The sequence below is a fragment of the Lynx canadensis genome, chromosome D2, assembly GCF_007474595.2.
Source record: "Lynx canadensis isolate LIC74 chromosome D2, mLynCan4.pri.v2, whole genome shotgun sequence".
NCBI lineage: Eukaryota > Metazoa > Chordata > Mammalia > Carnivora > Felidae > Lynx > Lynx canadensis.
The window spans coordinates 35761746-35779433 of NC_044313.2; the positions used below are offsets into that span (position 1 = coordinate 35761746).

General features: G+C 39.1%; 1 protein-coding gene across 1 annotated transcript in view; it reads right to left on the bottom strand.

The window, feature by feature from the left end:
• Window positions 1-17688, bottom strand: part of HECTD2 (HECT domain E3 ubiquitin protein ligase 2) — a 76016-nt gene that overhangs the window by 39619 nt on the left and 18709 nt on the right. The window contains exons 3-5 of the mRNA XM_030334893.1: window positions 3466-3604; window positions 2450-2552; window positions 1473-1562 (exon numbers count right to left, since the gene is read on the bottom strand). Coding sequence (XP_030190753.1) covers window positions 1473-1562; window positions 2450-2552; window positions 3466-3604 — 332 coding nt within the window. The remainder of the gene's footprint in view (window positions 1-1472; window positions 1563-2449; window positions 2553-3465; window positions 3605-17688) is intronic.

The following is a 17688-nucleotide window of genomic DNA, read 5'->3' on the forward strand; positions in this document are numbered from 1 at the left end:
CAGAGCCTGGAGCCTGCTTCAGATTCTGTGTCTCCCTCTCTCTGTGCCCCTCCCCTGCTCATGCTCTGTCTCTCTCTCTCTCTCTCTCTCTCTCTCTCTCTCAAAAAAATAAAACATTAACAAAAAGACTTTTTTTCATTGTTGGATTTGGAAGAGGCATAAAAAAAATTCCTATATAGTTTAATAATTCAAATACTAAAAAAAATCGTATTTCCATTTTAGAGAGTTTTCCCCTTGTGTTGTAGATTTAATTTTTTAGTGCCTATAAAACATTGACAATATTCCAAGTCAAAAAAGGTCAGACAAATGTCCTAGGAGTGGAACTTTTTGGGTCACAGTATATATGTATATGCTTAAGAGTTAGTGAATAATGCCAAGCAATTTTCCAAAGTGGTTGTTCTAGTTTTTCCGTCCCTCATCAAGGTATGAAAGTTTCATCTGCTCCACAATATTGTCAATTCATGGTAAGGTGCTTAAAAAACTTTTTACTCACTTTGAACAAATATGTAATGTTATTTACATTTCTCTCATGACAAATATTATTATGTAACTTTTTATATATATTAAACAGTAAAGTACTCAGGTATCTATTACTTCTTTTATTTGAAAGTGCACAAGAGGTCCTAGCCAGTGCAAGATAAAAGGACTAAAGAGGTCAAAGTCTCCTTTTTCACAAATGACAGGATTGTCCATACAGAAATCCAAATAAATCTACTGATGCACTATTAGAATTAGTGAGTGAATTTGGCATGGTAAGTAAACAAAGATAAATATATGAAAGTATTTCTATATACTAGTAATCAGAATATGAATAGCAAATTACAATAGCATCAGAAAAAAATCAAGTACTAGAAATAAATGTACCAATATACAGGTAAGACCTTTATCCAGAAAACTACAAGGAATCATCAAGAAAAACTAAAGAAGATCCAAGTCATTGGAGGGATATACCATGCTTACGGATTAAAAAAATGTCAGTTCTTCACAAATTCGTCTATTGTACTGTGGTTCTCAAAATGTGGTCCCTGGATCAGGAGCATCAATATATCCTGGGAATTTGTTAGAAACACAAATGCTTGGGCTCTACCCAGACCTACTGAATCTGAAACTTTGTATTCTAAAAAGCCCTTCCTGTGATTGCCATACATAGTAAAGTTTGAGAACCACTATAAATTCAATGCAATGCCAGTACAATCAAATAATTTTTAATCTTTTGCTGACTAAGTGAAGCGTGATTTTATTTCAGCAAGCCTTAGATGAACTGGACACAGAAGTATTTTCTGCTTAATTCTTTTTTAATTAAATAAATCTAATTTTCTGAGAATTCCAACTAAATTTACTGTAAAATTATATCAGAATTTCTAATATAATTATGTTACAAAGTGATTATTACAATATTTCTGTGGCTGCTTTTGAAATACAGAAGAGATAGAGAGTTATGCTATTTGCATCTGTTCACAAACAATACTTACAGTATTAAGTAAGGCATCATATACAGCATTCACAAACTTAGCATTAATCCCAGAGTCTTCAATGGTATTGAATGAGGTGGTGGCATCTTTCTGCAAATTCAATTAGTAAGTTTAGTGTATATATAACATTTAAGGACTGTTCTTAGTAATATCTGAGCCCTAACAACCATTACTTCATAATTTCTTGGTAGGATGTTGAAAAAGAACTTTCAGGGCCAAGTTGCTAAAAATAAAAATGAATGTATGAGAATTATTTTAGTCACTTTCCTTTTTAAAACTGAAAGAGTGGGGCGCCTGGGTGGCGCAGTCGGTTAAGCGTCCGACTTCAGCCAGGTCACGATCTCGCGGTCCGTGAGTTCGAGCCCCGCGTCGGGCTCTGGGCTGATGGCTCAGAGCCTGGAGCCTGTTTCCAATTCTGTGTCTCCCTCTCTCTCTGCCCCTCCCCCGTTCATGCTCTGTCTCCCTCTGTCCCAAAAATAAATAAACGTTGAAAAAAAAAAATTAAAAAAAAAAAAACTGAAAGAGTGGCGTGAAACATCAGCATTAGTACAAATACAAACAACCTTTAAGATATAAGTTAAGTAATATTTATTTGTGATATGCATAATTTCAGAAATTAATACCTATAAATGTTTGTTTAAACGGCTGCTTAAGTCAATATTGGGTAGGGAAAGAGCTGAATTATCGTATCTTCTTTGGAAAATTGAAAACTAGGGGCACCTGGGTGGCTCAGTTAGTTAAGCATCTGAAGGGCTCAGGGCATGATCTTGCAATTCGTGAGTTCGAGCCCCACCTCAGGCTCTGTGCTGACAGCTCGGAGCCTGGAGCCTGCTTTGCATTCTGTGTCTCCCTCTCTCTCTGCCCCTCCCCTGCTCATGCTCTGTTTCTCTGTCTCTCGAAAATAAATAAAAACATTAAAAAAGTAATAAAAGAAAAAAAAGAAAACAAATTGAAAAATGTGTTTTATGTGTAATTACCTTAAATGCAGCATTTAGTTCTGGGAAAGAATCAAATGTTGTCAGATAAAAATCATGTACTGCTTTCCAATCTCCTGACGACTTAGCTTTTTCTGTATCTTCCCTAAAATGAAAACATACATCAACTATGACAGAAATACTACCCGGATAAAACAGCATTTCTTCTTTACAAATGTCACCAAGCATGTAACTTGAAATACTGAAGCCGTTCAGTATGTTCCAGTTAATGTAAATATAGTTTATGAATCTACAATTCTTAATTAGCTCATGATATCAATTCAGCTTTCCCATCTACATGCTTTTGAAAAAGGTCATTCTTGACATGCTCCTTACAATTAACACTTCCTTTCCTCCACTTCACAGCTAAGCTTCTTGAAAGATTTGTTTACATTCTCTCTCTACTTTCCCATTATCACTCAGCCTTTCAAGAATCCATTTGGGGGCGCCTGGGTGGCGCAGTCGGTTAAGCGTCCGACTTCAGCCAGGTCACGATCTCGAGGTCCGTGAGTTCGAGCCCCGCGTCGGGCTCTGGGCTGATGGCTCAGAGCCTGGAGCCTGTTTCCGATGCTGTGACTCCCTCTCTCTGCCCCTCCCCCGTTCATGCTCTGTATCTCTCTGTCCCAAAAATAAATAAACGTTGAAAAAAAAAAAAAAAAAAAAAAAAGAATCCATTTGGACTTTCTTCAGTAGTGACATAGGTTTTAGAGTTTATGTGTTACACAGTAGACGAAATACTATTTTTTTAAAAAGGCAACATTTTATTATTTTATCACCACCTTCATCTCCTTTTTGTCTATTTTAACTCATATTCTGTTATTTAGTGTTGCTGCCACATTGTCTACCCCTTCCCTGTTATTTATACATTTGTTTTCATCTTCAACTTTTGTGTCTTCCCTCTTGACCAATGCCTTACAAACAGCCACGAGTCCAATTTCTCACACAAAAATATTAAAATATGGAAAGTACTAGCACGCAGATATCCATATGTCTACATGTAACAGTGAGCTGAAACTTACTGAAAGTCTTTCATGGTCTTGGGCTGGTTAGGAAGAACAGGTTCTGGAAGAACTGGGGCCTTCATTTCAGATGATGATGCTTCTGTAGAGACACGCTGTTTTTGTCTAACATCAAGGCAAATTGGTGGTAGGTCTCTCACTGTGAAGTATAAAAAAAGCATTCAATGTAATTAATGGTGAAACTTTTCCAAATTATAAAATGCCAGGCTACCTCAACGTGAACAGAAAACAAATGAATTATTTAGTAATACATTTGCCTTGGGATCACATAACAGAAAACCCACCACAGTTAAAGGGCGCCTACTGTAGGCTCTATTGCCACCAGTCCCCTCTAACCCCAACTTCACTCACAACAAATATTAGGCCGTATCTTAATTAAAAGTTATCTACAGATATAATCTACTAAATTTAAAGTTTCTTTCCTTGCTCCTTTCCAGAAAGTTGTGTTTCGGGGAGTATTTCAGTGAGACTCAATGTTTTTAATGTTTATTACCTTCTTGAATATATGCAAACCATTTATTTACATCCTCTGTAATTATTGACTGTAGTTTTAGTTTTTTTTAAAAAAAAACCTATTTGCATGACACTTTTCCATATTTTCCTTTTTCTTTTTGCAAATATTTGCCAGCTCACTGTTTGCTTTTTTTGTTGCATTTCATAATCTTTTTTTTTTTTTTAATTTTTTTTCAACGTTTATTTATTTTTGGGACAGAGAGAGACAGAGCATGAACGGGGGAGGGGCAGAGAGAGAGGGAGACACAGAATCGGGAACAGGCTCCAGGCTCTGAGCCATCAGCCCAGAGCCTGACGCGGGGCTCGAACTCACGGACCGCGAGATCGTGACCTGGCTGAAGTCGGACGCTTAACCGACTGCGCCACCCAGGCGCCCCAACATTTCATAATCTTTTAATTGCAAAACAAAACAAATACAGAAGAATCTCACAAAAGGAATGCATGGCTTAATGAATTATTAGAAGACAAATAGCTTTGAAATCATGAATCAGTTGAGTGACAGAGTCTTACCAAGCCCCTCCTTTCTCCAATTACCCAGATGTGAGCCTCTGCCTGTTTCAATTTTAGTTAATTTCTGTCAAATTTTTTATCGATTTCTTCATTTCTTTTTAAATTTTAAACATTTCCTCCTTTTCATCTTCTAGTTCTCTTAGGGCATTATCTGGTATATATGTTTGCTTTTGTGTTCCCTCTGGTTTATTTCTAAAATTAAAAAAAAATATTTCTAATTCTTTCCTTATAATTCTGATTTTATCATTATATAATATTTCTCTCTCTCTCCAGGATTTTCTTTGTTCTAGGTCTACTTAGATTATCTGATATTAATACAGCCACTACTGTATATCTATAGGTAAGGTGCTGTGTTTGGCTGCTTTTCAGAGGCCTTTAGTTTTCAGAGATGTGATTATCGAATGTCTTGATGTAGATTTCTTTGGGTTTATCCTGTATGTGGTTCACAGTTTCTTGAACCTGTTTATGTCTCTTCCCAAATATAGGAAGCTTTCAGTCATTTCCAAGTACTTTTTCAGCCTACCCTCTTTCTCCTGTCCTTCTAAGACATCAATGACAAGAAAGTATCCTCTTTTGTTACAGTCCCACAGGTCTCTGAGATAATTCATGTTTTCCTTCTAGTCTATTTTCTGCCTATTGCTCGGAGGGGGTAACTTCCATTGTTCTATGTTCCAGCTAATTTATTCCTGTCTCCTCCATTCTGCTTTCGAGCCCATCTACTAAGCATTTTATTTTGGTTATTTTATTTTATGAATTATTAATACTTCCAAGCCAATAGAGTAAATGAATATTTTTCATATCCTAAATTCTACAATAATGAAATGTACACATATAGAATTTAATTCTACTCTTATGTAATCAGGATATATCTTCAACTAAGCAAACATAGCTGTATCAATCATCACAGTAGTAACATAGCTATAAGGTCTTTCCTTCCTTATCCACTCCCCCAGTCTAGTATCTGTCCTTGCATCTACGACTAACTTCAATAAACTAGGATAAATTTCATTAGTGTCAGGGTGTATTTTAAAGTAAAATATCTTTCATATTAGAGGATACTTCAGACATGCCAATTTCTTATAATTAACAGCAATGATTTTCAAACTTTACTGTGTATCAGAATCACCTGGAGAGCTTGTTAAAACACAGGTTACTAGCTCCTTCCCCAAGGTTTGCGATTGAGTAGGTCTGGGGTGGGGCCCAAGAATCTGTATTTCTAACATGTTACCAGATGATGCTGATGCCGCCGGTCCGAGGATCACACAGAGAAACATTGTTCAGTGGGTACTAGGAAAGACCAGTGATGCTGACAGTACGAGACGATTAAATTTCTTTCATTCAGTTCCAGAACTGATTTTTATACACTTTATTCAATATGGAAATACCCAATTTCTAGCAATTTTTACTTTAGGCATATATTGGACTGGGGTTCAATTTATTAGCAAGTAAAATTAGGTATCTCTACAAATGATATCTTGTTGTGTTTGGAAACCTATAACCATAAGAAAGAAATGGGCATCTCAGCAGCAAAGAAACAGATGATAGTCTCCTCTCTCCAACACCGGTCTTGTTACTGTTGTCTCGAGGCTCCTCTACAGTTTCTCTTCCTCTTCACCAGGCTCACCCTTTCCTATCCCTTCCCACACACCTTTCCCAACCTGGGCTATAAACACCCACTATTAGATACACACAGACTCATTCAAATATAAATTAACTTATTCACTCACAAAGCGTATATATACATTTTTATACCCACTCATTTTTATTAATACCATGCTGAGGTGGAAGAAGAGTGAAAAAGTCTAGTTAGTAAGAGAGCTGGATTTTGGCAAAGCCTGAGAGTGGGAAGATTCTTATATAAGAGAAATAGTAATGCTGAGACCGAGAGGATTATAGGGTGAGATTAGATCCAGAGGCCCAGATGGGATTTATTTTTAGGTCAGAAGGTAACTTGGACAGAAGAGTAACACAGAATGTTAACGTACTATGTAAATGGAACTTGAGTCAGAAAGAAAGGCAGATCATTTGCTCACATTAGTGAATGAAAGCCAAACTACAGGATGTGACTTTCAACTATTAAGAAAGGAAGAACAACAGCTCACAGCTGCTCTCGTGTCCCTAAATATCAAGGCATTGTTTCCAGAGACAGGCTTTCAGTCTGTTCTCACAGATGGTTATTAAAGTCTAATTCAAGAGAGAAAATCAATAAATGTGGTGATGAGAGATTAATTAAATCTCAAACTGATATTATAAATAGAACAATTCTTTGTTCCATCACATGCAGGCTTTTCTGCAATATAGAATACTGTAATACGCTGAAAAAAGCCAAAATATGTTTATCAGTGAAAACCTGTCATTTTGGTTTCATTCAGCCAATACTTGGGAACAATTTGTGCTAAATTGATAAGCAGTCATCATCTTCCCTAGATTTTAATATAGTGCTGCCAATTTTAGTTGGTTGCTTAGAAACATTAAGTGAAACACTTGAAGCCAGTGCGAAAAGATTAAGGGTTCTGGTGGGGGCTGGAAGTATATTGGGGGGGGGGAATGAAGATCATAATACAACTATGTATAAGGGTGTGAGATTATCAGCCAAATTTTGCCAGCTCACTCACTGTTTTCAAGAAGCGATCATAAGCTGACTCTGGTTGGAAACTAGTAATATGTGGTTTTCCACAAGTGGAGCCACCAAAATTAAGACTGACATTTTAAATTGGCCACATGATTAGGACACTGAAGATTGTTCCTGGCCATCCAGCACAGATGGCAATGGCAGCATCAGAGGTAAACACGAGTCTCTGTGGAGGCTGGGCGTTCAGGAGGAGAACCTGGGCCTGTTCCTTATCCCTCTACTGATGGAAAGGAAACACTAGTTTAAAAGGTTTGCTGCTGGTGACACGGTGTTGCAAAATGCCATCCTCTAAGTGTCATCCCAAATAATTTACACTCAAGTAATAATAAAAAAGTAAGGACTTGGTCCCATTGTTGGCTCACTTACTCCTATAATCTTAGACATGTCACTGAAACTCCTTAGACCACACTTTTGACACTAGAATATGAAAGAGATGGCGGGGGGGGGGGGACGCCTGGGTTACTCAGTCAGTTGAGCATCCAACTTCAGCTCAGGTCGTGATCTCGCAGTCTGTGGGTTCAAGACTCGTGTCGGGCTCTGTGCTGACATCTCAGAGCCTGGAGCCTGCTTCAGATTCTGTGTCTCCTCTCTTTGCTCCTTTCCTGCTCACACTGTCTGTCTGTCTGTCTCTCTCTCTCTCTCGAAAATAAATAAATCTAAGAAATAATAATGATAATATGAAAGAGATAACCTAAGTTAGTTATTCCCAAGGTTCCAAAGAACTTCAAGGACCACCTCATGGGACTGGTGCTGGTGGATATGTTTGCTCAGAGCAGCTTAGCTTTTCTCTGCTTTTAATATAATGATGCCCCAAGAAAAATTTTAGTTTTCAAAAAAGTGTTTTCTATGAAAATAAAAAATAAAAATAAGTTTGAAAACCACTAGTTTAATAATTTCTAATGTCCATCTCTACAACTACTTAAGAACAAAAGGGATAGAACTTACAAACCAATCAAAAAAGTTGAAAAAAATTCTCTATTAATAGAGTGAACTATACGATGACATTATGACAGAAACTGAAGCAGCATGGAAACGTAACATGCATATGTCTTCTAAACACCTGATTTTAGTTATGATTTCCTGTCCTACAACAGGGTATAAGAAAAAGTTCTAAAACAAGAGTCAAAAGACCTGGCTCCTCTTTGAGGATTTTACACTCACATGGTGTGATCATTTTAAAATACATAGATGAACATAGGGGAAGGGAAGGAAAAATAAGAGAAAAACAGAAAGGGAGACAAAGCATAAGAGAGTCTTAAATACGGCGAACAAGCTGAGGGTTGCTGAAGGGGAGGTGCGAGGGAGGATGGGTTAAATGGGTGATGGGCATTAAGCAGGGCACTTTTGGGGATGAGCACTGGGTGTTACCCGTAAGAGATGAATCACCAGGTTCTACTCCCGAAGCCAAGACTACAATGTATGTTAACTAACTTGAATTTAAATTACAAAAAAATAAAAAAATACATCTATAAATCCTTTTATATTTCCCCCATGAAAAGATGGAGTCTAACTCTTCTCCCTTGGAATACGGGCCAGCTTTAGTTAATCCTTGCTAATGAAAAACTGTGACAGAGTGATGCCGTATGACTAGGTTACGAAAGGTAATAAAACTTCTGCTTGGTTGTCTCTTTTTGGGGTGCTTGACCCTGGGGTCCAGTCACCATGCCGTGAGGAAGCCAAGCAGTCCACGAAAAGGCCAGGTGCAGGTGTTCCATCTAGAACCTATTTAAAGTCCAAGACTACAGCCAGCATCAGTCACCAGCATAGGAGTGAACAAGCCTTCGAGGGATTCCAATATTGTAGAAACCAAAACAAATAAACAAAAGCAACCTGGAAGAGTCAGAAATCATGCAGGGAGGGGAAAAATTAAAAAACCTATCACCAGCCTTTCGGCTGGAACCGCCATCTTCTAGTGATTCGCTAAAATGACCAACTCAAAGGGAACGGGGAGAGGCACCTGCCATATGTTCTCTAGGCCTTTTAGAAAACATGGAGTTGTTCCTTTGGCCACATACATGTGAATCTACAAGAAAGGTGATGTTGTTGACATCAAGGGAATGGACATTACTCAAAAAGGAATGCCCCACAAATGTTACCAGGGCAAAACTGGAAGTCTACAGTGTTACCCATCTTGCTGTTGGCACTGTCGTAAACAAACAAGCTAAAGGCAAGATTCTTGCCAAGAGAATGAATCTAAGTATTGAGCATATTAAGCACTCAAAGAGCCAAGACAGCTTCCTGAAACCCGTGAAGGAAAATGAGCAGAAAAAGAAGGAAGCCAAAGAGAAAGGTACTTAGCTCCAGATGAAATTTCTTGCTGTGGTATCTGAATCAGCTGAGGGCACTCAGTTCACCTCACTGCTTTAACCTGGGGAACTGCTGACAGCTGGAGAGACCATATTTCTGCCAGACATTTACTACATAGTCCAAATCACAGCTCTCTCAGATATGCCAATGGTTCTTTTGTTTCCCAGGGCTCACTCATGACCTGGAAGCCCACTGACTTCCCCAGAAAGGACTCATAAATTCTTGGGGAAGTTGGAGCCAGATTTGATTCAGAGACTCTGTTCAGACTATCGTCTCCTGGGAATCTTCACCTAATAGTGGCAATATTGTCCCTTAAACATCCGAGGTTTATGCTTGCTATTCAGTTTTTCAGAACTAAGCAGAGTGTGTGTGTGTGTGTATGTGTGTGTGTCTGTATAATTATATAATTTAGGCAGTATATTGTTTACAGGAATGTATAAAAACAAAACTATTTTTTTTTTAATCAAGGGAGGGTGCCTGGGTTTGTGAGTTCGAGCCCCACGTCAGGCTCTGTGCTGACAGCTCAGAGCCTGGACCCTGCTTCAGATTCTGTCTCTCTCTCTCTCAATGTCCCTCTTCTACTCATGCTGTCTCTCTCTCTCTCTCTCTCTCTCTCTCTCAAAAATAAAAATAAACATTAAGAAAAATAAATAAAAATTTAAAAAATCAAGGGAATAGTAGTTACCTCTGGACAGAAAGGCAGGGCAATGCAACTGGGGTGGGCTCAATGGGGCTTTTAAGAGGCCTGTAATGTTCTTTTTCTTGATTTGAGTGCTAAGTTCGCATGCTTTCCTTTTATTATTATCAAAACCATACACAAATGTTGATGACATTTTTCTATATGTGTGATGTTTCAAATTTTAAAAAATTTGTGCAGTTACTCATGAAATAAGTAATAGAAACTCCTGCCCATTGTAATCCCTTCCCTCCAATGTAACTGCTTGTCGTATTATCACTCACACTTACTGAATTTCATAAGGCACAGAAGTGAATGCTTTAAAAAAATTTTTTTTAACATTTATTCATTTTTGAGAGACAGAGACAGAGCGTGAGTTGGGGAGGGGCAGAGAGAGAGGGAGACACAGAATTCGAAGCAGGCTCCAAGCTCTGAGCTGTCAGCACAGAGCCTGATGTGGGGCTCAAACCCATGAACTGCGAGATCATGACCTGAGCCAAAACTGGACACTTGACCAACTGAGCTGCCTAGGCACCCCATAACTGAATGCTTTTAAATGCTTTTTTTCCTTAATCCTTACAAATTTATATGAGGTGATTTCTTTATTACGCTATTTTATAGATGGAAAAACAAGCACAGAGAGGTTAAATAACTTTTCCAGGATCATACAGCTGGTAAGTTACAGAGCCAGGATTCAAACACACCCTGATAAGTCATAACATCCATGTTTCTTCCACTGTCCAATAATGCCAAACCTTCTACCATGCAGGAAAACAAGTAGCAAAACTAAAGCCTAAAGTGCATGGAAGTAGGGGCTGGTAAACTATGAAATGTCAAACAAAACTCAGCAAGGATCGAACAAAATCAATAGGTTAGAAAATTAACCCTTTAAATCATAAAACTTTGAGGTAGAAGATATTTTCAACACATAACGCCCCATTTCCTCATTCTATAAATGAGTAAAAGAAGGCTCATGAGCGCTATGTGTAATGTCTAAGGTCGCAATGACAATTACTGGTAGTAGTAAACTCAAAAATTCAATTCTTATTTAATATCATAATTTACAATGTGTGGATACCAGGCAGTGATAAATGAGCTACAATTTGAAGGATCCCTCTCTCAATTCAGTACTTTTATTGCTTTTGATTACTTTAGTAGTAGCAGGCAACTGAAACAGAAAGAGACCAGAGTGGATTAGTCATAACAGGTGGTGTTTACATCATTGTCTATAGGGTGACTTTTCTGAACATTTGGCAAAAAATAAAATGGAAGGTGGGAGAGAGAAAGGAAGAGAGAGGGGGAAAAAATCCTCTGACTCATAGGACTTTAGCCACCAGAACCAAATATACTGCAATATATTCATTAGTTTTTGGAGATGTACTTTTTACTAAGTTCAATGATGTTTATGTTTGTAAAACTGCAACAAAAGCATAGGCGAAATGTTCTCTTTTGGGTCTACTTATAAAAATATTAAAAAGTCCTTTTGATGTGCTACTGGACATATCTTTGAAAATTTATTATAGGGATGAGTCTGACATTCCAACAGGGAAAACTGACCAGAAACCCAGAAAAAAACGGTCTCCTGTGTATTTCCGCACTGAGTAAAGACACCATGTACCGTGGAGGCTGGATCCTGATGCACAGATGTATTAAAAACTCAAGGAGACTGTAGATGCATTTGCTCTCAGACCCAACAATCCCACTTCTAGGAATATCCTAGAAACACTGGCATATGAACAAAAAGACATGTACAAATTCATTCAGTGTGACATTGTTTACACTAAAAGAATGGACACAACTCATTAAATTTCTTTTAATATCATCTTATTAAATAAGCTATAGTATGTCCAATACAGGGGAAGAAAACTATAAAAAAGAATAAGGGTGCTCTTTATGTACTGATACAGAAAAACACACAGGATACACGAACTAAAAAAAAATAAGGTGCAAGACAATGCACATGCAGTTACTTTTTCTTTAAGAAAAGGTAGGAAGTGAAAATGTGTATTTGTATTTGATTTCATTTCCATAAAGAAGCACAGGAAAGAATACAACAGACAGCAGGGAAGAATGAAAAACTGAGACGTCCAAAACATAACTTATTTTTTATAGTACTGATTTTTGAAACACACAAATGTGCTTGCTACCTATTCAAAAAATTACCTTCAGTATAAAAAATAGAAAGGATAGATAGCCCTTTCCCTCTCCAAAATAGAGGCTTAAGGAGCCTACAGACTAGTAAAGAGACAGATGAATAAACAAATAAATGCAGCAAGGTACTCTGAGTTCACGATAGATGTACTTCTCCCCTAGGTAGAGTTAGGAAAAGTCAAGTCCAAGGTACGCACTCTGACCTAGGGAAAGATTTTGGAGATTTAGTCCAAAATCAGTTCATTCTCCCCAGAAACCTGGAAACGGGGTCATCTGAGGCTTTGGAGATACTTCTAGGGTAAGATTCCAAAAGCAGCTATTTCAGATCCTTTTCTCTCTCCCAGATGGCAAGTCCTGCGCTGGATTTCTCCTAACAGCTTGTGGCTCGGTCGGCCTCTGAAGCCGCTGTTGGAGAAACCGTGCAAACTCTGTGGTGCTTCACCTGTTCACCTGTGTAGAGGTTGCAGGACCCCGCCACACACGGCTCCACCCACCATTTGAGCTGAGGACCACCCTGTGTTTCCCAGAGCTATTTCAGAGGGGCAAAGCTCACAGGACGCCTTTCTCCGGAGTTACACCTAAAACTGCAGAGCTCACGGTGTCACCTCAGGGCTCTTCCAGATTAAACTCACCAAATGCACCGAGCCGGAGAGGGACAGTGACCCTGAGGGAAATGTCAGGGTTCCTGTCTACTCTTTTCTGAATTACCGGAAGTGCAAAGACATTTTAAAAGATACGGGGAGGATACTGTTTCATTTCTTTTAAATCTTTCTGTGCTGTTTAAAGATGTTTTAAGTAAGTCTGAAAGGGGACATAACCACTTTAGAAAGGAAGATACAAAAGAATAAGAGACAAGGTAGTGCTAATCCCCCTCCACCATTACTTACCACTTATATTGTTTCTCTGAAGATGTATCATCCCCAGCAGCTGTTGTAGTAGGTAAAACTCCTACACTTCCCTGATCTCCAAAAGGACAGCCAACTCGACACACATACCTAGTCATGTGATCTCCAGGGAGGAAAGGCATCCCTCAGCTGTTAGGTAAACCCACGCTGGGCTTTTGCAGCTTCTCTAATACCACTTGAAGATCAGATGGGGAGACAAGCTGTTAGAGAATACCCAGCATAGGTCCTGCTACCAGAGGGAGGAAATTGTAATAACTGCCAAGAATGATGCATCTTTGAGGAAACCATCTTACTGGCAAGTAAAAGAGGCTTCCCAAAAGATCAAGGAATTATAAACATGCTTACATTTGTCAGACTTAGTCTAACTTCCCATTCAAGAAAGTAATTCTGTCTACAGCATCCCTGACATATGAACTCCAGGTCATACCTGAATCCAGCCGGCATCCAGACAGAACAGCTAGGAGAAGTCAGCACTAGGAATTCCAAGAGGGTAAAAGAAGTCTGCTAAGAGGTCTTTTCCTCTACAGTGGTGCATACAAATACTCCAAGTTCAGGTTGGGGCTGAGCCCAGATTCCACACTACTGGCACAGATGAGAGGGCCTCAGACAAGCAGTGGGGGCTCAAACACATGGACCATATTCAGAGTCAACGCACCCACCCAAGGAGGAGGCAGGTAGGTTGTGGGCAAATAAGTTGGTTCAGACATCAGGATTTTAGTATGGACAGAATGGAATACAGGAATCAGTGTGGAAGCAAAGGCTAATGAATTTGAACAAACAGTCCAAACAAAGAAGGTCACAGCTAATCATGACTTTCTTTTTGACTGTCATTCTCCACAGCAGACATTTCAATGTTCTTAAGGTTCTTGACACTGTTGTGGACTGAACTGTGTCTTTCAAATAGATAGGTTTGAAGATATACTGAAGTCCTAAACTCTAGGACCTGTGAATGTAACCTTGATTGGAAAAAGGGTCTCTGTAGATGTAATCAAATTAAGATGAGGTCATACTGGATTGGGGTGGGCCCTAATTCAATGACTGGCATCCGTACAAGAAGAGGGAAATGTGAACACAGAAAGGCATACACGAGATAATGCCATGTGAAGACAGAGGCAGAGATTGGAGACAGGCATCTCCAAGCCAAGGGACACCAACGATTGCTGGTAACCACCAGGGGCCGGGACAGAGGCATGGAACACATTCTCTCAGAACCTTCAAAAGGAATCAATTCCCCCCAATGCCTGGATTTTAGACTTCTAGCCTCCAGGACCTTGAGAGAATAAAGTTCTGTTGTTTTAAGCTATCACGTTTATGTTCTATGTTACAGCAGCAGGAAGAAACTAATATACCCTCCACAGAGAGAAGTGAATTCAAGGCGAGAAGTGAGTTTCCTACTTCCATTTCCTCTTCCTACTTCCTCTCTTCCTTCTAATTCCACAGTGTGAGTAAGAGGTGCTCTTCTCTCCTCACCGGAGCTGACGTCTCAACCCCTACGCTTTGCGTTTTTCCTTGATCCCATCCTCATACCGCTCACTTCTCTAGTCTACTAGTTCATTTTATTATTCTATGTTCCTACTGAAACTTTAGTCTCCCTCTGTATTAGATCCTTGCCCTTGACAACACTACCCTGCAAGATCCTGCTTTTCTTTCAGTTCAAGCTACTCTAAAGGCAGTCTACGTTGCCCTTACATCCTCGCCACTAGTCCACCCCTTAACTTTTACAATTTGCACTGTCCTCACACCATCCTACTGAAACTGTTCTGTTAAGTCACCCATGCACACCTTAACCAACAAATCTTTGGCTTTGTCTCAGTGCTTACTCATCTCATCCTCACTCGGCAATGACACTATAGACTATATCCTCTCCTTTAATTTTTCCCCCTTGATTTCTAAGTCACAGCGCAACATGATTTTTTCCCTCTTTCAGGACTCACTTCCTTTTCTTTCACCAACTCTTCTTTCCATGAAGGCATTACAAAAAACTACTTTTGGCCTTCTTTTCCCTTTTCTATTTCTGCCATTCATTAGCTATGTACATTCAAGCAGGGCAAGTCACGTAAAAGTCTCTGTGGCTTAAGTTTCCTTAGCCTTGAAATGGGAAAAGAATTCCAACATCAGACTGCTGGAAGGACTAAAGGAATTCATACATATGTACAGTGCTTAGAACTGTGAGTGGCACACAGTAAGCTCTACGTGAAGTTGCTGCTGTGGCTGCTGCTGTTACTGCTTGGGGACATCCACTCCGACAGCCATTTCCTCTGTTCTGAATTCTCTTTTGTTTTACTCTATGTAGTATATACAGGTGACCACTTAACAATGTGGGGGTTAGGGGCAACCAACCCCTCATTCGGGTGAAAATCCATATATAACTTTTGACTCCCCCAAAACTTAACTACTAATAGTGTACTGTCGACTGGAAGCCTTACTGATAACATAAACAGTTGGTTAACACATATTTTGTATGCCAGATGTATTATATACTGTATTCTTACAATAAGATAGAGAAAATAAAATGTTAAAAAAATCATAAGGAAAATATATTCGCTGTACTGTATTTATTTTAAAAATCTGCATATAAGTGGATCTATACGGTTCAAACCTGTGTTGTTTAAGAGTCAACTCTACTTGCTAAGAACCTCTAATGGACAAGGTAACTGACTAAGGCCTGTGGGGATTACAAAGGTATTTATTCCCTCATGGAACATACAGTCTAAGAGATTATAGTATACAAGTGATATTTCATAAGACTGGGAGACTAATAAGAGGTAATAACAAAAGAAAACCTAAATGGAACATCAAAGAAGGGAAGAACTGTATCTGGTTGGAGAGAATCAGCAAAGGTTTGGTAAAGAAGTAGCTTGGAAGGACAGCATCTCTGTCAGGTGGAGATGAGGGGAGAGTGCATTCCAGGCAGTGGGATCAAACTGGCAAAAAAACCCCTCTGAGGTAAGGTGTGAGGAGGCATCCAGGAGAAGAGTTGAAATGTAAGTTTATATGTAGGGGAAAAGTGGGACATAATGACGAAAAGCTGTCATATTTTGAACATCCTTGAGTGTCATGGTAAAAAATTTTTTTAATTTAATTTTGGAAGCGTTAGGGAATATGAAGATGATGTAATAAGAGTTGTATGATTAATGTGATATGATTAATCAGGCAAGAGAAACAGGTCAATCAGGAGTTTCCTCTATCTGTCAGAGGAACAAGAGTTTTGTTGTCAGAAATTGTGGACTGAATTTTGGTTCTGACACTTAGCGGTGACCTCGGCCTAGTCATTTACCCTCTCTGAGCCTGTTTCCTTACTTATAAAATGGTGTTATAAACAGAAACTAAGATGGCTCCCATGAGTCTCAGCTTTCTAATATTCCATCGGGATTACATGACAAAAGGGACTGCAGGGAAATAAGTACTTAAGGTTACTAATTGGTTGACCTTAAAATAGGGAGATTATCCAGGCAGGCAAACCTAATGACTGAGACCTTTAGAGACAGAGAGTTTCCTCCCACTGGTTGCAAAAGATAAAGTCAGAGAGACTGGAAGCAGGAAGAGGATTCAACACAAGGGCACCGGCTGCCAGCCTTAAAACAGGAAGCTGTGATACTCCAGGGTCTATGAGCGGAGGTGGAGGGTGCAAGTGGTCTCTAGAAGCTGAGAGCATCCCTGGCTTATGGCCAGCACGGAGGCGGGACGTTGAACTTACAACTGCAAACAATGAATTCTGCCAGCAGCCTGAAGGTGCCTGAAGGATTCTTCCCCAGGGTCTAGCCCAGCCAACAACACCTTGTGAGGCTCTGAGTAGAAAACCCTGCTCACCCACCAAGACCTCTGACTTAAAGAGCCATCAGCTAATAAATAGGTGTTGTTTAAAACAATTAGGTTTATGGTAATTTGTTATACAGCAATAGATAACTAATACAACAATCCTTGTTGTATTAGTTTATGTGACTGTTGTGAGGCTCAAATAAAATAATGTATACACAAATAATACACAAATAAAATTTATAGCTGGTATGCAGTTAACATGTCTCATATACATATCATTTCTCTCAACTCCACTCCCTCATCAAATAGGCTCATTTTCTTTGTTTGTTTAATGGTACCAAACTACAGGTTTATTTTATTTTGTTGTGGGCTAGGGGACTGTGACATAAAGGGCACAAGTGCCTCCTTGGAGTAAGCCTAAGATGACAGAATATGAATTTATGTATGTGTCCACACTGTTGAGTATATAAATAAAGGAAAAAAGAAGTTATCAAAGGCAAAGGTTGATAAATCAGATAATGTAAATACTAACCTGCAAAAGTGTAAATTATTGTGTAAATTAAGTAAAAGTAAATTAAGTAAAAGTGTAAATCAATAGGTCGAGCACTCGTGTGGAATGTCACCTAAAAATCTGTGTAAGAATAATTTATGCCAGGGGTGCCTGGATGGCTCAGTCGGTTAAGTGTCCAACTTTGGCTGTCATGATCTCATGGTTCATGAGTTCGAGCCCCACGTCGGGCTCTGTGCTGACAGCTCAGAGCCTGGAGCCT